Source organism: Limulus polyphemus, unplaced genomic scaffold (assembly GCF_000517525.1).
Source record: "Limulus polyphemus unplaced genomic scaffold, Limulus_polyphemus-2.1.2 Scaffold4245, whole genome shotgun sequence".
Taxonomy (NCBI): Eukaryota; Metazoa; Arthropoda; class Merostomata; order Xiphosura; family Limulidae; genus Limulus; species Limulus polyphemus.
The window spans coordinates 63,947-87,359 of record NW_013669855.1 but is presented as its reverse complement, the minus strand read 5'-3'; the positions used below and the strand labels follow the sequence as shown (position 1 = coordinate 87,359).

The window sequence follows — 23,413 nt, the reverse complement described above, 5'->3', positions numbered from 1 at the left end:
AAAAACCTTGTCGAAACGTTGTACATTTGCTATTATGCTAAACTTATATTGAAGTTTTTCTTCATTACCCATTCAAGCCGTCTCCAAGCATTATTAGTCTCAAAGTGGGTTTCTCGTCATCGAAACAGGTAGCTTATTGTGTAGCAAACGATTGTTTTAATAAGTATTCTTACCCATTTATAAACAAAAAGCACAAAGATGCAATTTTTAAGAATTCACAAAGACATTATGAATATTAAATTTAGAGCGTAAGATTCTGAACCATAAACTTCATCATTCATAGTGTTACATGTAGAAAGGAAAATATTCTTTGGAACGAAGTTGCATATGTCGCCACGCTATAAAGTAAAGCAAATTTAAAGATACATGTAAAACCCCATAATTTATAAATATAAATATTTAACATCGCTGCAAATATGTGTATACACATTCATCAATATTCTGTTATTTATATATGGCCGGTAATTTTTCGTTTCTCAGACTTAACAAGTAAATCACATTCATAGCTCATATATAGTATTGTTACGACAGCGGAAGTCACGCGACGCTGCGAGCATGCGCGCAGGAGTTTCTAGAATGATCATGAATTATCGAGGAACTCAGTGAATGTCCTAATGTTTGCCAGGCGCTCTCTTTTTTAGTATATAAGCCTGGCGAGAAAAACCAGCGCAAGGTCAGAGATAGATAGATTGAGGAGATAGATAACTGAGTCAAGGGAACAGTAGGCACCGTAAGTAAAGTGTGTGAATCGCTGTAATTTATAGCGTGTGTTATAAAGGTTGTTAAGTTTAAAGTGACAGTGGAAATTCTGTGTACTAAAAAGTTGTATCAAGAAAGAATCAATTCGTTTTAACTAAGAAAGGACTTGTATCGCTGAAGTTCCTCGGACAGAATCTATACCGGAAACGAGCAGATAAGTAACAGTATTTCCATTTGGTTTGTTTTTCAAAGAAATGTGATTTGAGCATATATGTTTAACACACATCTAAGTCTAATTATTGTTTCACAAAAAAGAAATTGTTTTAAAACATAATGTCCGAAGGACTACAACCATCCATTTTTCTCAACGATACCAGAAAAAGGTGGTTTTAATGAAGTGATTTTTCTATTGTTAATATTTCCGTTGTAACAGGAACGGTACTGGAGGATATTGCAATAACTTCACTCTCCCAACTATTACGTCACGAACAGAAATATGTCATAACTGCAATGGTTTATCAACCCACTGAATAACTTGAAATGTTTCAAGGCAAAGACTGGAATATTTTGATCAAATTTGATTTTATTACAAGAATGAGTTGTTCAACTTCGGCAGTAATTATCTTTCGGTTTCATCGTTTGTGAGTTTACCAATCAAAGTCCTTGCTAACACTGTTTACTCACTTCTCAGTTTAGCAAAAAAATAAAAACCTTTACAAATGTCATTACTTTGCAATAACACCACTGTTAAAAATAGAAAAACTTATTTCCGTTGCTGCGTTCATTATAAAAGCTTAAAAGAAACACTGGTGCACATATTTCAGATTATACTGATAGTTACATAAAACAAAATACAGATGGTGTATTAACATTTAATATATTCTCTGCTACAGTCCACACTTTCTAGCAGTAATGCTTTTTCACCATCATCACAATTTCAGAAAAAAAATATATATATATATTGGGCAGGGCATTCTGAAGCAAATATTAACACCACCGTAAGCATAGTATCTCCACTTTTGACGATCTGGAAAAAATAGTTTTTCCATTTATCCAGACTAATTTATAATTATGAATCTAAAAATAAAATCGTTAGGAGTTTTTTGTCCAAAAGAGTTGGTACCCAGTGACCTATTAAATTTTTAATCAAAATACAAAACTTAACATTTAAAAAAAAAAAAAAGAATTATAAATGTGACTAGGTCTGAAAATGCTTTTATATAAATACGTTACAAAGATTATATTACATTGAACAGTATAATCATGTTCAAATCGTAATTCTTATATCTTTAACTTAAACATCATTAGTCTTTGCTTAGCTTTTCACTCCATTAGCAAATAATAGATAAAGTTGAAAGTGACTAGGTATTTTCTGTCTTGATAGAACTGCCTATAAAAACAAAAAAATTAAATATACTTCTTTTAATATATTGTACATTGTAATTATAATTTATTCAGTTATTATTGTGTACACACTGGCTTTTATTTTTGAATTATGTTTTAAACAGAATACATATTTCAAACGCTGCTCTAAAGAACCTGATTTATATGATTTAAACTAGTCATCAGTAAACACAAGCAGCAACATTTAAGCCTATTTTTTTACTAATACTCAAGAATATACAAATAAACGGAAAAATCGAATACTTCAGCTGCTCTATACAGTAAAAACTATAAATAGTGTAAAGTTGCTGCCTCTACAACTCTTGTTGGCAATTTGTTTCACATATTTACCACCCCATTGGAGAAATAAAACTGCCTCAACTGTAAATATGTCTGACCTTTCTAAATCTTAAAGTTACGACCTTTTGTTCTGTTGCCCTCAGAATTGAACACAAAATATTCTAATTCATCAATCTTATCAATTAATAAACTTGAATACTTCATTTGGATCATCTATAAATTTTCTGTTTTCAATAGAAAACAAATTACAAGATCTTAACCAGTCCTCGTATTACAACCCATACACCATCCATAATTACTCTAATATCCCACTTCTGAAACCTCTCCATCAACTTAAATGTTCTTCTTAGGATAAGGGGCCAAACAATGCAAGTAAGTACTCTAAATGACGCCTTGCTAGTAGTTTATAAACGAAACCATGGCTTCTCTAAGCTTGTAGTCAATATTTCTAAATATACAATCATATGTTTTGTCAGCCTTACCACTTGCAATAGAACACTATCTACAAAGCTTTAACAGTTGTATCAATGAGTACCCCAAGTCATTTCATTATCCACATAAATAAAAGGATGAGAACAGCAAATGAAAATTTTGGCTGGTCTTTGATCCCAGATAGGTCTACGTGCTATCTGATGTATGCTAGGGCATTATGGAAGTTCTAAATATTTACATTATTTATTGTCAGGATGATGAGTAAACATCGGACTTTAGCCACTTTAACTATATCCAGTGATCAAAATTACAGACCAGTTAACATCTAAACTTGTCATTTCATGAAATGTCCAGACAGCGTTTATAATTACAATCATTAGACCTCGTACAAATCAGTTTCAACTAGGCATATTACTGACCAATCATTTACAAACTGAGTCTTGGGCACATACATAAAGTTTGCTTGTTTATTTCTCGTTAAGCACAAAGCTACACAACAGACTATCTGTGCTCTGCTTATAGCGAGTATTGAAACCAGTCTTTTAGCGTTATAAGCTCCAAGACTTACTGCTGAACCACCAGGTGGTATATTCTAAAGATAATTGTTGAAGTGATACATGCCTGGATATGTATGCATTCTGACAACCATTTTTTCAGTATACTAATAAAAAAAAAGGTAATGTAATGATAGATAACGCAATAAGTCAGTAAAACACAAAAATTGGTTGTATTTATATTTTAATTTATAAAATTTGCTGAACAGAACCCCTGACTTGCATTTACTTTAAAAGAGGTATTAATATGTTATAAAATTTAACTGAAACAAAACAATTTTCAGACATTTTAACAGCAATATTTTTGACTTAACAACGTGTTAAACAAGAATACAGTACTTTACGATATCAAGAAATTCTGTATTGCAATACTTGGCCATATTTTTTGGGTCAGAGCAAAATAATAACCTATAAGGCGTTTCACATAACCTATGAAACTGAAAATAATTTTGGAATCGGTAGGATTTAATACCTGTGTAATATGGTTTCATTTGTAACAATATATTCTTAAATATAAAAAAAATCAAGAATTATCCATTTCTGTCCCATATATAAATGATTTAATAAATAAAAATGTTCAATCAAAGAAAAATGCATATTCTACGTAATTCTAAAGTGTGTACGAAAAAGGATACACCATCAAGGCGGATGGGGAAATATTCAAAGAGTGAAGACTACCTCTACGGTGATTCATTTTGGTCGTCAGCAATAACATTTAAAAGAATTAGTTGGTTTCTGAGGTGGTCGATTACCTTCGGCTGTGTGTGTGTGTGTGTTGTTTTTTTTCTTATAGCAAAACCATATCGGGCTATCTGCTGTGTACACCGAGTGGAATTGAACCCCTGATTTAACAGTGTAAATCTGAAGACTTACCGCTGTCCCAGCAGGGGACTCCTTCGGCTGTAAAAGACGTTTTGCGATTGGCGAGCTGCCTTTCAAACTTTCAGTTAAAAAGAGCTTCATATATCGATTTCAGTTTAACGTAAACATCAAAGCAAATAAGGCAGTCTCAGATCGAGTCTATTTCGTCTCTGTTTCCAGCACCCCCACCTCTTCCAACATTTTTCTTACCGGATTTAACTGAATTGGTTAATGGTAAATTTGGCGACATGAATAGGAAAATGTGCCAAATGATGGCCAGTTCTCATCCATTTAATTAAGAGGATTGCCATTCATCTTATCATAACTAAATAACATTTTCCAAACTAATCAAACGGTCTATGTTTCTTTGTAATATCATAGCCTCCTTGTAACAACCAGTCACACGAAAGATTGTTAAATATTCAGTTAACTTACCCAATTTTCTGACTATGCTCCTATCAACTTTAGTAATGCAAATATGAAATATCAATGGTTCCAAACATACCTCTGATGCACATCATTTGTAGTATTAGTCCATTTAAACCAAACTCCATTAATATAAACATAATGTGGGCTTTCTCTCACTTAGCCAATTTTTAATCCATTTCACTAATCTCATACACATACTGTCGAAATGCTTTTGTTTTACCTTCCATACAGCACTTTATAAAAACTTCTTGAAAATCCATGTAAATTCAATTCTATTTTAAGCCAATTCAGAAAACAAATAACATTTTCAACAAAGAAAAAGTTAACCGGTTGGTAACAGAGGATCCCCTTTTTGTAGATTCATGTTGTCTGCCTAGCAAACTTTTTGAATTTCATGAAGTGATCCTGCCAAATATTTTTTTCGGGTTCTTTAAAGCTCTTCCAACCACTAAAATAAGACTAACTGCCTAAAGCACACTGGATAAATTTCATCTACATCTTTAAAAATCAAAGTAACATTAGCTACTGTCCAATCTTCTGGCACATGATATCAGTCTAATGGCCTACCAAGAACTAAATTAAAGCAGTTTATAAATCTGATCCTTAATCTCTTTTCAAATTCTAATATAAATATTATCAGGTCCAGAAACCTTATATGTTTTCAGTATAATAGTAGGAAAACTTTTTGTTCTAAAACTATCGAGAGAAAAGCTCCAAATGTTCTTCAATACTGTGAATTGTTTTTTTCGGATTCTGTTTTAAGACATCGGTTTAGAACGCTACATGCTTAAACACAGCAAGCATAATGGCTTTATACTACGGGTTGAACTGTTACTTTATGTTTTCTTCATACTTTGTTCTAAGTCTAGATCAAAACGGATAATTATTGTAGCGCCATCTCTTGAAGTAAATCATATTTACTTTCCTTTGAATATTACCAAGCATACTTGCTAATCAAGCGATACATCAGCGTTTTATGATTTCCGGCTATAATCATGCAGTATATGATATCACTGTAGGAAAATAATAAGTTTACAGATTTGCTAATTTTGAACATGTTACATTTAGATATGGTTAATACATGTCAAGATCCTCTAAAGTTACATTGACAAAGCAGTTGAATGGGTTTTCATTGGTAACAAGACTTGTGAATTGTGTAACGTTTTGCTCATACATTGTTATTCTGATGTAATTTGTTCAATGAACATTAAATTTTCCCCTTTTCTTAACTCGATTATGCTTGATCTAATCCCTTTTACTACGTTACCTTCCTTTCACAAGTTTTCCAAGGTCAACTGGGCAAAAGTTTCTGTTGAAATGGATTTTGCCATTTCCTCTTGCTATTCCCTAAACTGCCTATAAAGATTTTTAGCGAGATTCTTGTTCCGTCTACTTTACTGTTTTTCCCATCTTCTTAGTTTTCCCTAGCAACTTCATAAAAGAATTCTCTAGTCGAATCCTTAACGCAACAAGCTCATTACTAAATTTATCATCGTTTAATATAAAAATCTTCATATCTACCAGCTTTTCTGTTAAAGGTCATTTTCTGACTGGAAAACGAGCAAGTTGGAAGCCCTTCTGATCAATACTTACAAAGATACTCAAATTTCCAACGTTTGAAATGTCTAGCTGTATTGTTATTAACTTAGACCTGGAAACATTGTTTGGTTTCATGAAAATCATTACTAGGTCAATAATGATGAGAAAAGCGAGGCTTTCATACGATTCTTATCCCAGAAGGTTGGGGCACACGCACGTTATTCTTTTTATAAAAACACTCTACTATTTTCCAAGTAACTGGCTGAAGATCGTTTATGTTGACTAAATTCTCCTTTACTTACGGGTTAATTTAGTACCGCCCTTCACCAACACAATACAGCTCTTGGTTAAGATTGTATCATTAATGCTCTATTGCTTCACCTGAGAATTCTATCAAAATTTTTCCTAAACGAATTTAATGATGGTTGGATTACTGGCTGTTGTCCTCTTCCATGGAAATATGCTACTATTATCTCCTTTACAGAGCCTAATGACTCTTTGTCTAACATCCCAATACCCAGTCTCCGTTATCTTGTGAAGCCAAGGTCCTTGAATTTATGGTGTATAGAATATTCTTGTCATATCACTCCCAGCTAAACTTGCTTTTATAAAAGGAAAAGTACTTTAAATTGTTTGCATGTCTAAACCCCAAGAATCCACTTCCATCACATTTGTCAACAAAGGTTTCAAAATTGCTACTTTCTTGAGTACTGAACCTGGTTTTGACTCTGTATGGATTCATATATTGCTCCTCAAGCATTATTGTCTTGGTTATAGAGGGCTATCTTGCACAGATTATGTATCTTCTTGCATAGAACTTTCAGAATAAACATTGGAGATTCTGAGTCTTAATTCTTTCGGAAAATTTAAAGTGTTCATCAAAGTTATCATCTTAGCCCTACTCTGTTTAATGTTACCTGACCTGTATCGTACATATCAACTCTACTGTCATGTGTGATGATGACATTTCAATTTGGTGTCAAGAAAGAAATGAAGTTCTGTGCTCTTCTCTTTAACATAGTTTTACTAAGTGGAGATTTGGGCCACTAACTGGTGTTTTCGTTTTACTCCTTTTAAATGCAAATATGCTGTTTTTTTACAAACCCACCATACTCAACAACCACAGGACTTCTTTTAGATTCACAATGTTGCTCTTCCCAAAGTTTCTGAATATTACTAGTTGGAAATTACTTTTGACAGTCATCTTACCTGAAATTTTCATATACTGAAATTGTGATTAACTGTTGCCTGTGCTTCAATCTAAGCACACGTCTTATGAGCCATTTCTGGATCCTCTTGGGAAGCTGATCATTCAACCTTAAACTCTTTTATATGGTAAAAAACTATGACTGCATTTTTTATTGCAATGTCTTTTACATCAGCTTGAGTAAATATATTCTGCTGCTCCACACAGTTTTTTGGGTGCAATGAAATGTACCCCATTTCTGCCCTACAAAATGTTACCTCTGAATATCCCTCTTTGCCTTCAGCCTGATTTGTTTAGTTTTTCTCTTATGCATCAATAAAGTACCTCACTTACTCATTTCTCTCAGGCCTAAGCTCATCTCAGATTCTTTCTCTGGGGCTGAGTTCCTCCCCCTATTCACTTGATGTTCACCAGTCTATTAGCTTTTGTGTCTGTCAATCTCAACCATATGGTTGAAACTGTTGTTTTTTTATTTCCTCTTCCATGGTTTTTTAATGTTGTCCCTGTTGATTTGTTTCTCATTGACTGAAATCCCTTGTGACACTTGTCATCAGTCTCGCTGTTTAAGTTTATCTCAACATTTGAGGGTTATTTACTTATTTATACAGGTGGCTCCTATGGACCCAAATGTAGACAAACTGCTTTTACCTTAATTGTTTACACTTTCGGTACTGTTGAGTCTTTGCCAGCTGAACTGGTCACAATTCTTCACACTTTACACTGAATTGTTTTCAAACAGATACTATAACACCAGATTCTCTTAGTGGACTCCATGCCTTATCATTGCATCAATCTTACTTCTGCCCTGCTCATTTTGGAATGACAACTCTTGCTCTTCCAACTGAGTCACCTCAGATTTTTCTGGATTCATGGACACATGGGCATTTTTGAAAACGATTGTGTTGATTTTCATTCAAAGATCCTTTACACCACTCTTTCATCAATGTTTTTATTCCCTGTGCTAACCTTTGATTTTCATACTACCCCTACTCTCTCATCTAAGTTGCTCATAGTTCTTGCCCTGGGGCTCCTCTATTGGGCATTTCAGTTTCAAAACATTACACATAAATGCTTACCTTACAAGTCAATTTTTTATTTCATTTTGGAAATCACTTACAAAAAAGTAACCCATCAGGCATAAGCAGAGTGACCAAATTATTAGGGCAAACCAACATGTCTGGTTAACTATCAACAATATTTGATATTACTGGGAACATACTAATATTAAACAAGAATGGACTAGTCACTAATGATGACTATAATTTGAAATTCTAAACACGTAATATTAAAATCTATACAAAAATATACAATACAACATGTTTGTCAAATGCAGTCAATTTCAAACATGATTTGCAAATGATGTAAAATAAATTGATAACAATTACATTTCAATTGTTTAATCTAGTTAACACCATCACAGTCATTGTTCATTGATACTGATAATAAATATAACACCTACTAGACCACTACTTATCTATTTTATCCCAGTCAGCCTGATAAGTTCTCGATATGACAGATGTAGTGTGTTTGACATATTATAACATATTCACTCAAGGGTTCTTAGAATTATAAGTTCAATGGTAAAACTCACAGATGTTTACTTTATTCTTATATATATATTAAAAGTGAATTTCTTCATAAACTTACTGAACTTTGTCAGTTAATCAGTATAAATAGCTTTATTCCTATAATAGTTTTGAGCAACTATTTTCAAATCAGTAGAAATTCACAGTAAAATTTCTGTGCAAGTCCTTGCAAAGTTTAGGTAGTATTATTCCATTATGTCACTCAGATAAACAGAATCCTCCCTCAAAAAATGTTTTATAAGCACTTTCATGACTAGCTGATTATTTCAGACAACTGCTGTAATGCTTTAAACTTATAGTAAAAAAACCTTTTATTGGTAACAGTTTTGTGACTTTGCTCCATGAATCCCCACCACCACATTAAAAACAACCACAGATTCAATATGTAGATTAGTGAGAATGTAAACAGAATTCAATGAAATTATTGAATTCTATTTAAACTCTCACTAACCTACGTACTGAATGTGTGATTGTTTTTATTATGGTGCTGTATACAAACAAGTAGCAAAAACATATGGTTGTAGAAACACAAGTCTAAGGGTACAGTCTAAATATTTGTTAAATTAATTTACTGGCAATTTATCAAAACTATTATCAATTGGGAAAGGTTTAACTTCAAAAGTTATTTGATCACTAGTATATAAAAATTATTTTTCTTTTTTAAACTCAGAGTCAGGAAGAGCAGTGTTGTTACCAGCATTAAGTAAATGTATCATTAAATACTGTATTAGGAATCCTTTACACTAAGCCCTTTTTTGGTTAATGGGCACATCCTGAGCTTTCTTAACAGTCTCTGGTATTCCTTCCTTGTAAGGCACAGTACACGAAGGGAACCAAGTTGAAACCTAGCAGCTTGTAGTTCTGTAACTCGTTGTTTAATAGTCTTAAAACTGTGACTTAAAACTCGGGGAAACTGGCAGACTTGGTACGGAGTAAAGCCACTATCTAACAGAAAGTCCAAAATCTGTAAAAAAATAAAACCAAAATTAATGCCTAATTGGAGGAAATATGTACTAATTTTTGAATAAGTACTTGGTGTTAAGAGATGAAATAAAAATGCAGCAAATACTTTGTTCTTAAATAATTTGGAAAACTACTTACAATAATTTTGTTTGCTTCACTTAACAAAGAGATGAATATTACATTGTACAATAAGCTATGACAAAGAAAAAACTTTAATATGCTAGATGGAAACAAGATTATCACATTAATTCTGAGCTTGTTAAAGAAAAAATTGGGAAGCTTAAAAAATGATAAAGCTCCTGGACTAGATGATATTTCCCAAAGGATATTTTTGAGGGTGGTTAAGGATTGGATGCGAGTCACTACTAATAGTTTTTGTAAGTCCTTCAACAGTAGGCAGGTGCCAGAAGATTGGAAATCAGCTAATGTTACTCTTCTTTTCAAGAAAGGTGATAGAAATTGTACAGATGATTATAGGTCTATCAGTGATGGGAAAAAGTTTTCAAAAGTTTGAAAATTCAGTTAACAAAGTTTAAAATTCTGTGTTTGAATCTGTCCTAAATAGGTCTATTGAGTCAATGAAACAAGCATATCGATAGGATGAATAAGTGATCAACTGCTGGTGATGTACACAGTGTTTTTAAACATCACTGTAGAAATAATATTAAGAAAAGTACATACTGTTCTTTTGTATTACAGCACTTCCATACAATTCTACTTGACTTTTCAAACAAGTTTAATTTAGTAAATATTCTTACATGCAGCTTCATGATGCAAAATACAACCTTACTACTACTAGTACTACAGTATAGTGAACATATTTAAGTCACATTACAGGAAGTCTGTATAACACTAGCTTCTGTTCTGGCTACATACGTTCAGTGTGAGTTCACTAAAGTAAAAAGATTCCATAATTTACAAACAAAGTGACTTTACAGTAACTAACATTAGCTTATGTCATGTATTGCTCATTATAACAGTCTAAAAACAAGAAATATTGGAATTAGAAACTAAAAATTCTCTTTTTATGCATTCCCAACCCTTCTGTGGGAATGTATAGTCCAGATGTTCTGCCAAATGTGCTTCCCTGCTTCAGCTTTTTTTTTTAATGTGAATGTGTTTAGTCTACATAGCCAACATGATTTATTTATTTGTTTTCACATAAAGTCTATGTTTCAAATACATCCTGGACTCCCAAATGAACAAGAACTCAGTTTAATTGCTAGAAAAAAGTCTGTTGTCCACAGATCTGAGCACTTGAAATCTCAGCTAAGGTAAGATGTGCTTTTTATGCAGATATGAAAATAGCATGTTTTCCATAAATATTCAGATATAATCTTGCTTATGATGAATACTTAACCAAGATTCCTTCATTAAGATTAGTTTTCAGTGTATTGTACAATTACATGAAAAAGGTACATGGAGTGATAACTTACAATAAAGTATGATATAATGTAAGAAACACTTACAATTTTACATCTAAACTGAAGAAATTGTTTATATGTACTAGTTCTACCTGGCACTTAAACAAGATATAAAATCTTTGCGTTTATCAAGTCTCCACAGTAACTATTAAAATATTTTACTCTATACAGAGAACAGTTTTATTGGATGGAGTTTTCTGACAGTCTCGTAAGGTAATATTATTTTTAGTTTCCAAAATTTTGGCTTATATTTTCTAATGATACATTTGTTTTTGCTTCACAGTGTTAGCATCCAAGCATTATGGATATTTACAGATTAGATATTATTTACTAGAATTTATGTTTTACACAGTATGCTGCTGTTGTAACAGACTACACATTATTGGAGTGTAACAACTGATACAGATTGTATACCCTGTCTAAATACTTTTAACTGTGACAAATATAGTTAACAGTAAACTCTAGTTATTATCTAAATTTGTTACGAGCACGTGTTCTTAGAACTTTTAAGTTTAAGCACATTCTATACATACCATATTGCTTTATAAATTATTGAACATAATATTAGTAATACATATCAAAATCATCAAAGATGGCCTCTAAAGATCCAACAAAATCATTCAAAAAAAAGGGGTGAGCTCTCTGATGATGTAGCATTGCTCCTCTTTTTTTGCTTCATCTTCTGAAGAGTTTCTTTCCTCTGAGTCAGAGGAGGACATCATAAGATCAGCTCAAGTGGATCCAGATGAACCTGCCTTAATGAATTCACTGATATTGGAGAAGCCTAACTTACCTTCATGGGAAACAGACTCTCCTCCTGACCTGCAACAATCTTGGGAGACTGTCACTGGTTCTCCCACGACCAGCACTACATCCACTTCCAAAATAGACAGAGGCAAGAAAATACAACAAAATCCTCTGGTATGTAGTGCAGAGTGGAAATGAGAGCTCCTCAAAGATGAGCAGCTCAAATTGTTGACAGATTACATTTGAGGAAAGCCCCTGCCCTGTCAAGCTAGCACGTGCCAGACTTGATTTTTCCAACTCTTTTTTTTTTTTTACTCACAAAATTGTTACCAAAACTGATGAAAAAATAAACAGATTTGCACACCAGCAAGGGGAACACCTAAAATCAGTACCAGAAAGAAAATATAATGCTAAAATACATTCATGTTATTTCTGAAGAAATTTTAGTTTTACTTGGTGTTGCTATTGATATGGGCATAGCTTGCCCACTTTCCATCTCTTAAGGATTACTGGTCTACCATTCCTTCACTTCACATACCCTGGTTTACTTACAAATTTTTCAGAGAAAAATCCCCAATCATTTTCTTTCTGCATTTCAACAACGTTACTAATAATCTACCTAAAACTAATGCTAAATCATAACAAACTCTTCAAAGTCAGACCTGTACTTGATCATCTACTAACAGTTTTTTTACAGCTCACTATCAACCTTCTATGAAACTATCCATAGATGAACAAATGCTGAGAAGAAAGGGTAGAACTTCATTTAAACAATATATACGTACCAAGTGGGGGATCAAATTGTTGGTTCTGGCAGAAGCCATGACTGGAAACATTTAAACAATATCTACCTACCAAGCATACAAAGTGGGGGACTGAACTGTAGGATCTGGCAGAAGCCATGACTAGATACATTAAACAATATCTGCCTAACAAGTGGAAAATCAAATTGTGGGTTCTGGCAGAAGCCATGACTGGAAACATTTGTACAATATATACCTACCAGGCCTACAAAGTGGGGGATTGAACTGTAGAATCTGGCAGAAGCCATGACTAGATACATTTAAACAATATCTACTTAACAAGCCTACAAGTGGGGGATCAAATTGTGGGTTCTGGCAGAAGCCATGACTTGATACATTTAAACAATATCTACCTAATAAGCCTATCAAGTGGGGGATCAAATTGTGGGTTCTGGCAGAAGCCATGACTTGATACATTTAAACAATATCTACCTAACAAGTCTATCAAGTGGGGGATCAAATTGTGGGTTCTGGCAGAAGCCATGACTGGATACATATAATTTTTCCTTGGTAGTGATAAGAAAGACAGGCCCCACTTCCCAGATATAATCTCAGGTAAATTAAGAATAGGAGAGTTGCAGTTTTTCAGCTGTGATTCACTGACTGCTAGGAAGTGGACTGATAAAAAGAGATGTTTGTGCTCTTTCTACAATGCACAGTAGTTACAAGAGGACGGGACTAACAAATAACAGCTAATCATGGATTACATCATGTTTAGTGGAGGGGTTGATCTTAATGATCAATTTCTCAGCTACTATGTCATTCCACATAAAAGATTTTTTTTAAAACTTGCTGACCCGTCTATAGTTAATTCTTTTCAAACAGGTAAGTAACAAGGACAAAATACACATAGAAGAATTTCTGCTTAGAACTGGTAGAATCCCTTGAGAAACCACTAACTTTAAGCAGAGGAGGGCCTTCTTGTTTGTCAATATTCCATCATCAGCACTGTCAGATGTACATGAATGACTTTCACCTGGGAAGTACTTCCCAGCATTTATAGAAGAAAGGTAAAGATCCACCACCTGAAAAGTACTTACCAGCACTTATAGAAGAAAGGAAAAGACGCATCACCAGGGAAGTAAGGAAGAAGAAAGGAAACGGTGTAGATTGTGTCTCCACACAAATCTAATTAAATTGATTTGCAAGCAGTACAAAGTTCATCTGTGTGTAAGGCACTTAGAAGAGTATCATATTTCTGAGACTCTTCAAAGAAGTTAACTTTTTTTCTACTAAAGTCAGTCAGTATGTGATGCTAATTAGGTTTCTAACTTATAAGAAAAACAATTACAACTATGTATATGTTTTTTGAACAACACGCAAGTTCACTTTCTGTGTACCTGGATTGTAATTTTTATTTATTTTACATTACTGTGGTCAGTTTTCATTATATTTTTATACACGTTTAGTGCTTCAGTTTAAATACAAAGTTTTCGGTACTTGCCTGAATTGTACACAACTTTACAGTTTGCATGTAAGCTCTTTTCAGTTTGGTTTCAGCTACTCATCTGCACTTTGTTATTCATCTCCAGATAACTTTTTGCATCTACTCATGATTTGTCTAAAACCTCTACTTGAACAGTGTATAAATCTACAGTTTGCATGCAAGCTCTTCACAGTTTCGATTTTCTCTAGATAACTTTTTGGTAATGGTAACAATGTTGAACTAAAGTTTTTATTTATTTTTTGCATCCATTCATTTATAAGAAACTACATAATGAAGTTTTCAGTGTACATCTATCTGAATAATGTATAAATCTACAGTTTGTATGTAACTTCTTCACAGTTTGGTTTCAGCTACTGATCCATGCTTGTTTATTCATCTCCAAATAGCCTTTTATTAACAATGTTAAGCTAGTTTTCATTTATTTTTACATTCTACTCGTGATTTGTATAAAGTTTTCAATGTATAACTTAACAGTTTTGTTTTGTTTTTCATCACCAGACAGCCAACAGATTTTTAATTTGGCAACAATGTTGAACTGCAGTGTTAATTTGTTTTGTATTCTACTCATGACTTTTAGTAAACTCTATAAAACATATATATATTTATGTTCAAAGCTGGTTTATTCATTTATCCTACTTACACTTTACAGATTTACTCCTAAGTACTTACTATTTGTGATCATCATTGATGCTCCTGTTTTATGTATTTTGATTTGTAAGTTTTGTACACATATTTTTATTTTTTTTACAAAATACCAAAAAAATTATTTTATATTGATTTTGTTTTAACTTATAAAGAAAAAGAAGTGCGAGTCTTAGACTACAGAGAGTAAAAATAGCAAAAAGAAGAAAAATATTAGTAACAGCAATGAGTAGCCTAACTATCATACTACTAGTAGTATTAGTGCATACATAGCTTATCTTTCTGAATAGTGAATTATGTTTTGATTATGAACTAAATATAAAAAAGATGCTAAATTATTGTATTTAGTTCTGCTGATTAAATACAAAAACCACAATAACTTCTTTCAGTTCAAAGCACTATGCCTAATTCACTTCTAAGATCTTGCATTTGGTCAATAATGAACTGAATTTTTCTAAGCCTAACACTCGTAAATCAGTTTTTATTCCATAGTTTTAAGTATTTTTTTGAGTTAATATTACTATATAATGATTAGAATAAATATTTAAATGATATAGCATGTTTTAGACACTATAAATAAAATGTCACATAACTGTTAGTGTAAGTTCTTCTCAAAAACATTTATTTCAAACATTATTTTAAGCTAATCCCTTTCTCCAACATTTCCCGATTGCTTCATGACATGTATATGAATAAATAACATCTTCTATATAGCATTTTAAGTTACAGACAAAGTTTATTACTCTATGATTACCAAATGTGCGTGTCAGAAATATAGTGATGTAAATATATGGGTGTGTTTGGCTAAGGATTCTTCTACAGCAGGTGTCTGTGACTTTTTAGCAATAAATTTGACAATGTGTTTTTAAAATAATATATATAATTATTCTAAACAAGTTAAACATATGTACAAAATTCTTTACACTATGGAGATCATAGTTGTATTTTAAACGCTATACAGTTCTCTTCTTGTCAAAAGTCCACTTAGGCCAATTCAATTTCTGTTGAATTCAGTTGATAAGCCAAACTATTTTTCTCTATGTTTACCACAATAGTATCTGTGTATAATTCACTTTCACTGTTGTGTGAGTTACCAAAGTTGTATCTCAAACTTTCAATAGTCATCTGCCTTTTGTCAAAGTCTGCACAGGCAGGTTCAATTAGTTTAGAACACCCTTTGAGAAGATGAATTACTTTCTCAAGCTGTTAATCTCACTATAACATATAAACTGTTAAGCCATTCACTTCCATGACTTTATTTTACTCTTTCTGCTCATCTGTTCGAAGCTATTATACATATCTCACCTAGGCCTCATAGAAATCTCCATAGCCTCAATATCAATGGATTACAAACAGAACATTCAACAGCCTCAACATCAACGAATTACAAACAGAAAATAAATAAATTAATAATACTACCTACACTAAACAGTCTTTTATATCTGACAATAAGAGAAATATTTACAATATTTTTTCACTATATACAAAGACTGTTCTTAGTTCATATACTCTACACCAACATTTGCAGTTCCTTTGTAGGTCTCTTCTCATGAGGGCTTCACCTTGACAGGATCCCTTGTCTTCATCTTGATCTCATGTTGTCTGGGGTCTGTATTTCCTAATCTATCTGTATACTGACACACTAGATTTTGTTCCTCTTTCTTCTTCTTTCCAGCCAGTTCTTCACTTATGTTGATGTTTTTGTACATCTCATCTCCACTCAGTTCTCTTAGGCCTAGTAGGTCCTTATTTCCTATAACAAAGTCATTGTCTTCAGATTCTGCTTCTATGACAGCCACACCTGCCATGTCCATCTGTACATCAATAGCTGCACCCATAAGGTCTTCTTCTCTCTTGAAGCACCTCTTCAACAGATTGGCATGGTAGACAATGCTTGTTCCATCAACTTTCACTTTAGAGTGCATTCTGTGGACCACTTCCTGTACCGTGAAAGGTCCTTTCCATTGTCGGGTGAACTTGTTGTTGGCTGTGAGTAGCAGAACTAAAACCTTCTGTCTAACCTTGAAATGTTGACCCTTTACCTTCTTGTTATAGAAGCATTTCTGATTGTCATTGGGTTTGGCTTTCCCAGCAAAACTGTTTTGATAGGTCCAGTTCAATACTCCTTTCCAATCCTCTGTTTTGTAAGTCTCTTTCCTCTTTGTCTTGTGCTTGACTTCCTCTCAAGTACTGTCCCGAAGTTTCTGTGGTGAAGGGTCTTTCTCCTACACTTCCCTCATATTTTTACTACCTGGTTTGTTTCCTATCACTAAGTCATATATTGGTTCCTTCATACATATGGCTTCAAGGTCTCCTAATAATATGGAGTATCCACCTTTATTTTTGCTATGGGAAACTTTCTCAATGTCCCATCAATTAACACACACACAGACATACCTTGTCTGTCATCTGATCATCAGATACTAATCTAATTCTCACTGCTGCACCCAGTGTCTCATAAAACCTTCACTTTCTTTTCCTCAACATATCCTTCACTTACTGGCATGTTCTGATTTGGTATCACCTCTTGATGTTTGTCACACGGCTCCAAGCACTACTGGCACTGTTGATCCATTTGCTAACTTGAGCCAACCATCAACCATTAGTTGTGCACTGATCAATCATGGAATCAGCAATTCCTTCTTGTGGCAAATCTGATGTTTTCTTGATTCTGTTTCTTCTGGCAGTAACATCCATGGTGCCAGTCACTCTTTTCTTTTACTAGCACTATCTTTGTAAATAGCTACAGCTGCTTTATGTTGAGATTTCTACTGTTGCTTGCTGGTAATGAACTTGCACTCCGTTGCAATGTATCCCATTTTTTAACAAACATAGCATGTCTTCTCCCTTCTGTCTATTAACCTCCTGTCACCTTTGGCAGACTCTTCATTCTAGTCAACCATCACTGGTTTTGAATTTAACTGGATATTTTTGGACTTGTCAGTTATATCCCCTCCATGGGCTTCCATATACTGTTCTGCCAGCTTGATCACCTCTTCTATATCTGTTGGTGCTCTCTTCTTTAGGAACAATGACATGTCTGTTGAACACGTGATCATGCATTGTTCATGTAAGAATAAGTCTGCCAGCCCCTCAAACTATTGTCACACTTGGCCATGTCAGTCCATCTTCTGAAGTATCGCCACAAACTGAAATACAGTTTCTCCAGTGTCAGGTTTGACGTGTCTGAGCTTCCAGCAAACACCTTCATTACGTTCATATCGCTTCAGTAAAGCCACTTTTAATTTGTCATAGTCTATAGCATCTTCTGATGTCACACCTGAATATACTTGAAGGCGTTTTCCTGTAAGAAATAGGCTGAGACAGACTGCACAGTCACCTTTGTCCCAGTTCTGACTTTGGAAGAATCTTTCATATCTCTCCAGGAGAGCATCCATGTCATCCTTCTGTTCATCAAAGCTTGAGTCGGCTGGCCCTGACTCCGTTATCATTCTTGGGTCCTTCTTCCTTCAGCTGAGTGAGCTTTGCAATCTCAGTTTGTGTTCTTATTCTCTCTATTTGTAGTCCCTCCTCTCTCTCTTCTTATTCTTTCTCAATTTGTGCTCTTATTCTCTCTATTTGCAGTCTCTTCTCTCTTTCAATTTGTGCTCTTATTCTCTCTATTTGCAGTTTCTTCTCTCTCTCTCTTTCTCAATTTGTGCTCTTATTCTTTCTATTTGCAGTCTCTTCTCTCTCTCTCTTTCTCAATTTGTGCTCTTATTCTCTCTATTTGCAGTCTCTTCTCTCTCTCTCTTTCTCAATTTGTGCTCTTATTCTCTCTATTTGTAGTCTCTTCTCTCTCTCTCTTTCTCAATTTGTGCTCTTATTCTCTCTCTAGTTCTTGTTTTATAAACTCTTGTAGTTCATTGTCTTTTAACCCGAGAAACTCTCCTCTTTCTATCCATTTATCAAAATGTGACATGGTTATATAGTATGATTGTAATCTCGACACTATTTGTGCTACTTCTACAGTTGTGCCTACAACTGTAGAAATTGTACGTACACATGCCTACTTATTTCCGCTGTTGTTCACATTTTCTTCTACCTCCATTTACCACTGTATAATCCTGGCTGTGGCTTGCCAAATGTTGGAACCTACTTTTTTTAGTAGTATATATAGTGATGTAAATATATGGGTATATTGGGCTAAGCATTCTTCTACAGTAGGTGTCTGTGACTTGTTGGTGATAAATATGACAATAAACAAACGCACACTCTCCACTTGTTTTTAAAATAATATATATACACACACACACACATTCAAAACAAGTTTAAGGTATGTACAAAATTCTTTACACTGAGGAGATCATAGTTGTATCTTAAACACTATACAGTTTTCTTCTTGTCAAAGTCCGCTTAGGCCAATTCAACTGCTTTAGAATTCAGTTGACAAGCTGAACTATTTTTCTTTATTTTTATTGCACTAGTATCCATGTATAATTCACTTATGCTGTCATGTGAGTTACTGCAGTTGTATCTTGAATTTCAAATAATTTTCTGCCTTATGTCAAAGTCCACACAGGCAGGTTCAATTAGTTTAAAACACCCTTTGACAAAACGAATTATTCTCCTTATCTCTTTCAAACTGTTAATCTCACTCTAACATATAGACTGTTAGGCCATTCACTCCCACAAAGGTTAACTTTACATTTTCTAACTTTTCTCCAACTGAACTTCTCTTTTGCGACTTTACTTTTACTCTATTTCTGCTCATCTGGTTGCAGCTATTTATACGTCTATCACTTAGGTCTTCTAGAAATTTCCATAGCCTTGACATCAATGGATTACAAACACAATGTTTGATAGCTTCGACATCAATGAATTACGAACACAAGTTAATTAATAATACTACCTACACTAAACAGTCTTTTATATCTGACACTGAAACACATTGTTACATAAGATCATGACAAATGAGGCATATGAGACAAGGATTAGGTAAAATGTTTAAAATTAAGCTTGTATACACCAGGACCATTGATTTATAGACCAAACTGTTGAAAATAGTTAACTATTGATTAAACAGGTGTATTTTGCTGTAATTTTGGTGGAAAAAAGTTTAAAAAATCCCCAAAGACTATTGTTTAACTTTAGAGGATGCTTATGTATAACCTAAAACATACTTAGGATGTTTTTATTGTTAAATTTCTGTTTAAACTTAATTAAATAATACAATTTAATAGAAACAATATTATAGTAGTATGTTAAAATATAAAACATGGAAATGGACTTCGAAAAACTTCTCAATAATTTTATTAATTCAGTGATGCAATTTTGGTCTTGAGCAACATAAAAACCCCATCGGGCATGACAATGTTAAGGGGACACAAATATAATGCTTGGAGACAACTTGAATGGGTAATGATGACAAAACCTTGTTGAAACGTTGTACATTTGCTATTATGTTGAACTTATATTAAAGTTTTCCTTCATTACCCATTCAAGTCGTCTCCAAGCATTATTAGTCTCAAAGTGGGTTCCTCGTCATTGAATTTGGACACAAATATATATTTTTGCAGGATAGGAGTCACCTACAACTAATACAATTTTACTTTTCTAACATGGTGGATAGTCTTGGTAATGGGTTGCCTTTGGATGTATTTGATGCAGTAAATTCAAGGGTGTTTAAGTGAAGACTTAACAAGTATTTAAATGATTCAGATTGGCTTTGAGGTTGATATTCTATTACTGAGTATTAGTTCAGTTTATGGAAGTCTTGATGGCTAATGATGGACCAACATGCCCCTGGTTGTCCAGTGTATGTTATATTAATACCCTTATTTCAGGAATAGTAAAAATAAATTATTAATAAATATTTTCAAATTAAACTTAATTAGATTGCAACTTGTTACTGATGACATGATGAAAGTTTTACTTGTAACTGTCACCACAAATTGAATATTAACATGTTCATCTGTATACCTGATAGCGTTAGTGTATTGGTTGCTAATATAATGCTTTTCTACATATTCATTTCACTGAACATTTTGTTTGCATCTATCTCTTCTTTCTTGGCAGGTGTTGGATAAAAGCTAATTAACTGTATTGTAGGGTTGTTGGATTGAAGAAAGCAAATGGTTGTTATTAAATGGAGTTAATTCAAACTGGACCTTTGTTACTAGTGGAGTACCTAAAGGGCAAGTACTCAAGCCTTTGATGGCAAAGAACTCACTTTGAGACACTAAAGTATGAAGACTGCTTGAATGTGTAATAAAGAAAACTTTATTACAAGTTTAGCTATACAAATTTGTTACTACATTAACTTGTATGTTTATTTTCATTAAATATTCAAATCATTTTCAAACTTTACTCAAGCCTTTGCATTTTCTTATTTACATTAATGATTTTGATGATCTGATAGAGGCATCATTAGTAAAGTTTGCTAGTGATATTAAACTCAGTATTCCTAGCTCTTAAGGCCTTATAGAACAATTTGGATCATTTGGTAGGTTGGACAAATATTTGGCAAATGACCTTCAATTATAACAAGTAATACATTTGGGTTATTATCATAATTTAATCACACAGTTAATACAGCTAGGAACCTATTAAACAGCATGACTGAAGAAAAGCATATTTGATATGTCACTTAAGTCATCAAAGCAGTTCTCTGTTGCTAGTAGTGAAGCAAATGAAATTTTAGGGTATATTTATAGACCTATTGATCACAAGTCAAAAAATGTAATTATCTCTCTATGCAAATCATTAGTTAGGCCTCACTTGGTATATTGTGTAGAGCTTTGATCTCTTCATCTAAGTTAGGATAATGACTTACTGAAAAGGGCTCAAAAAAACCATATACACTTGTTTGTGTAAAAATATAACTTTTGTCCTTCATTAATACAAACTCTAAAAGTAACAAATATAAAATAAATGTATCCATTTTATTTACAAAAAGTATTAATATATTAAGGCAAAATAATGAATTAGATAATCATTCTGAACTGCATATTTGTACATAATTAACTTTACTAAAGAAACACAAGCCTTTCTTTACCTGTTTTAATTTTGGTGGATTAATTGAAAGGATTTGATTATTCTTCTCTACTAAAACTTTTACATAATCTGTACTACACTGCAGTCTTTCAGCCAAGTATTTTCTGGCATCATAATGATCACCAAACACTTCTCTTTTTTCTCTCCAACGTCTGATGGAGTTCAAAAATGTATTTTCTGGACAACGTAACATCCATGGTTTGACTGGTATATCCAAAGCTTGACACTGAGCAATTCGACTGTTCATGACTTCTTCATTATGAAGAAAAATCCACAGGTCTTTCTTAATAGACAATGGAGTGACACCCGCTTTTAGCATCATTTCCATTATATTCTTAATTCGGTCAAGGTTCATTGTCAAAAGATATGGATGTTGCTGTAACAAATTGATTACTTGGGCTCTATTGACCTGTAGATATTGTTCAAAGTACTCAATCCGCTCATTAAGATCTAGAATTGTTAGATTAGGTGTAGTACCAGAATATCTTTTTATCTGATTTATTACTCTTCTTAGCTTGTATTCTGAAATCAACAATAAAGGTATGTTGTCAATGATATTGGCTTCCTGCAAAATGCCAAGTTTTCTTTGCAAGGTAAATTTTGAGTAACTGAGAAGCCATGGATGGTCAAGTATTTGTTGTTTAGTATACCCTACTTTGTGCAATAAGCACAAAATTTCTAAAAGTTTATCACTAGAGTGTTTCAACATCCTAGGGTAGTTCTTTGCAATTCCTTTCATTTCATCATGAGTACACTGGAGTGATTCTGCTAAATAAGAAATAACTTCTGAATAACTCATGGAAGTATCAGTAGTTAGGTACTGTACATGTAACTTAGTTACTTTAAAATAATTTCTTCCACAGAGAAAAGTGCTTAAGTAACGATGTTTCCCATTCTTATACAATATTTCATTATTACTACTCAGTTTAGTTGAACACTGAAAAAGAAGACATTTTAAAGTCTCATTTCTTTTTATATAAAAGCTCTGGTTCAGCTTAGTAATAGTAGTCTCGCTAGTCCTAGATATTCTTCTTGGAATGAATATCCCAATAGTTTTCACAAAAGAAAACATATCAGTGTCTTTCCATTGTAGTTCCCTTGTACTAAAAAAAAAAAAAAACCTCTGGTAAATAAAATTATGTTTGACATTAATTTGGCCTGTACACCAGTGCAGTAAAAATTCCCTAACGTTACCACCAATAATCATATGCTAAAGCGTAAAGTAAAGAGCATAACGTTATTATTAATTATAAAACTAGGATTCTAAGAGTAACAAAATGTTGCTAAATCTCATCTTAGGCCTAATCGCACTTCTTATTTAAATTATTGTTGTTCTGTATACTGTTATTGTTAAAAGGTTAAGCTATATATATATATATATATATATATATATATATATAT

At 33.2% G+C, this 23,413-nt stretch overlaps 1 protein-coding gene across 1 annotated transcript; it reads right to left on the bottom strand.

Moving 5' to 3' along the window:
* Positions 1-8,462: 8,462 nt before the first annotated feature.
* LOC106470845 (transcription termination factor, mitochondrial-like) lies at positions 8,463-23,194 on the bottom strand. The gene is made up of 2 exons (XM_022399479.1): positions 22,014-23,194; positions 8,463-9,954 (listed from the first exon to the last, which is right to left on the bottom strand). The coding sequence occupies exons 1-2, from the start codon at positions 23,082-23,084 to the stop codon at positions 9,718-9,720; spliced, it is 1,308 nt and encodes a 435-aa protein (XP_022255187.1). The 5' UTR covers positions 23,085-23,194; the 3' UTR covers positions 8,463-9,717.
* Positions 23,195-23,413: the final 219 nt, after the last annotated feature.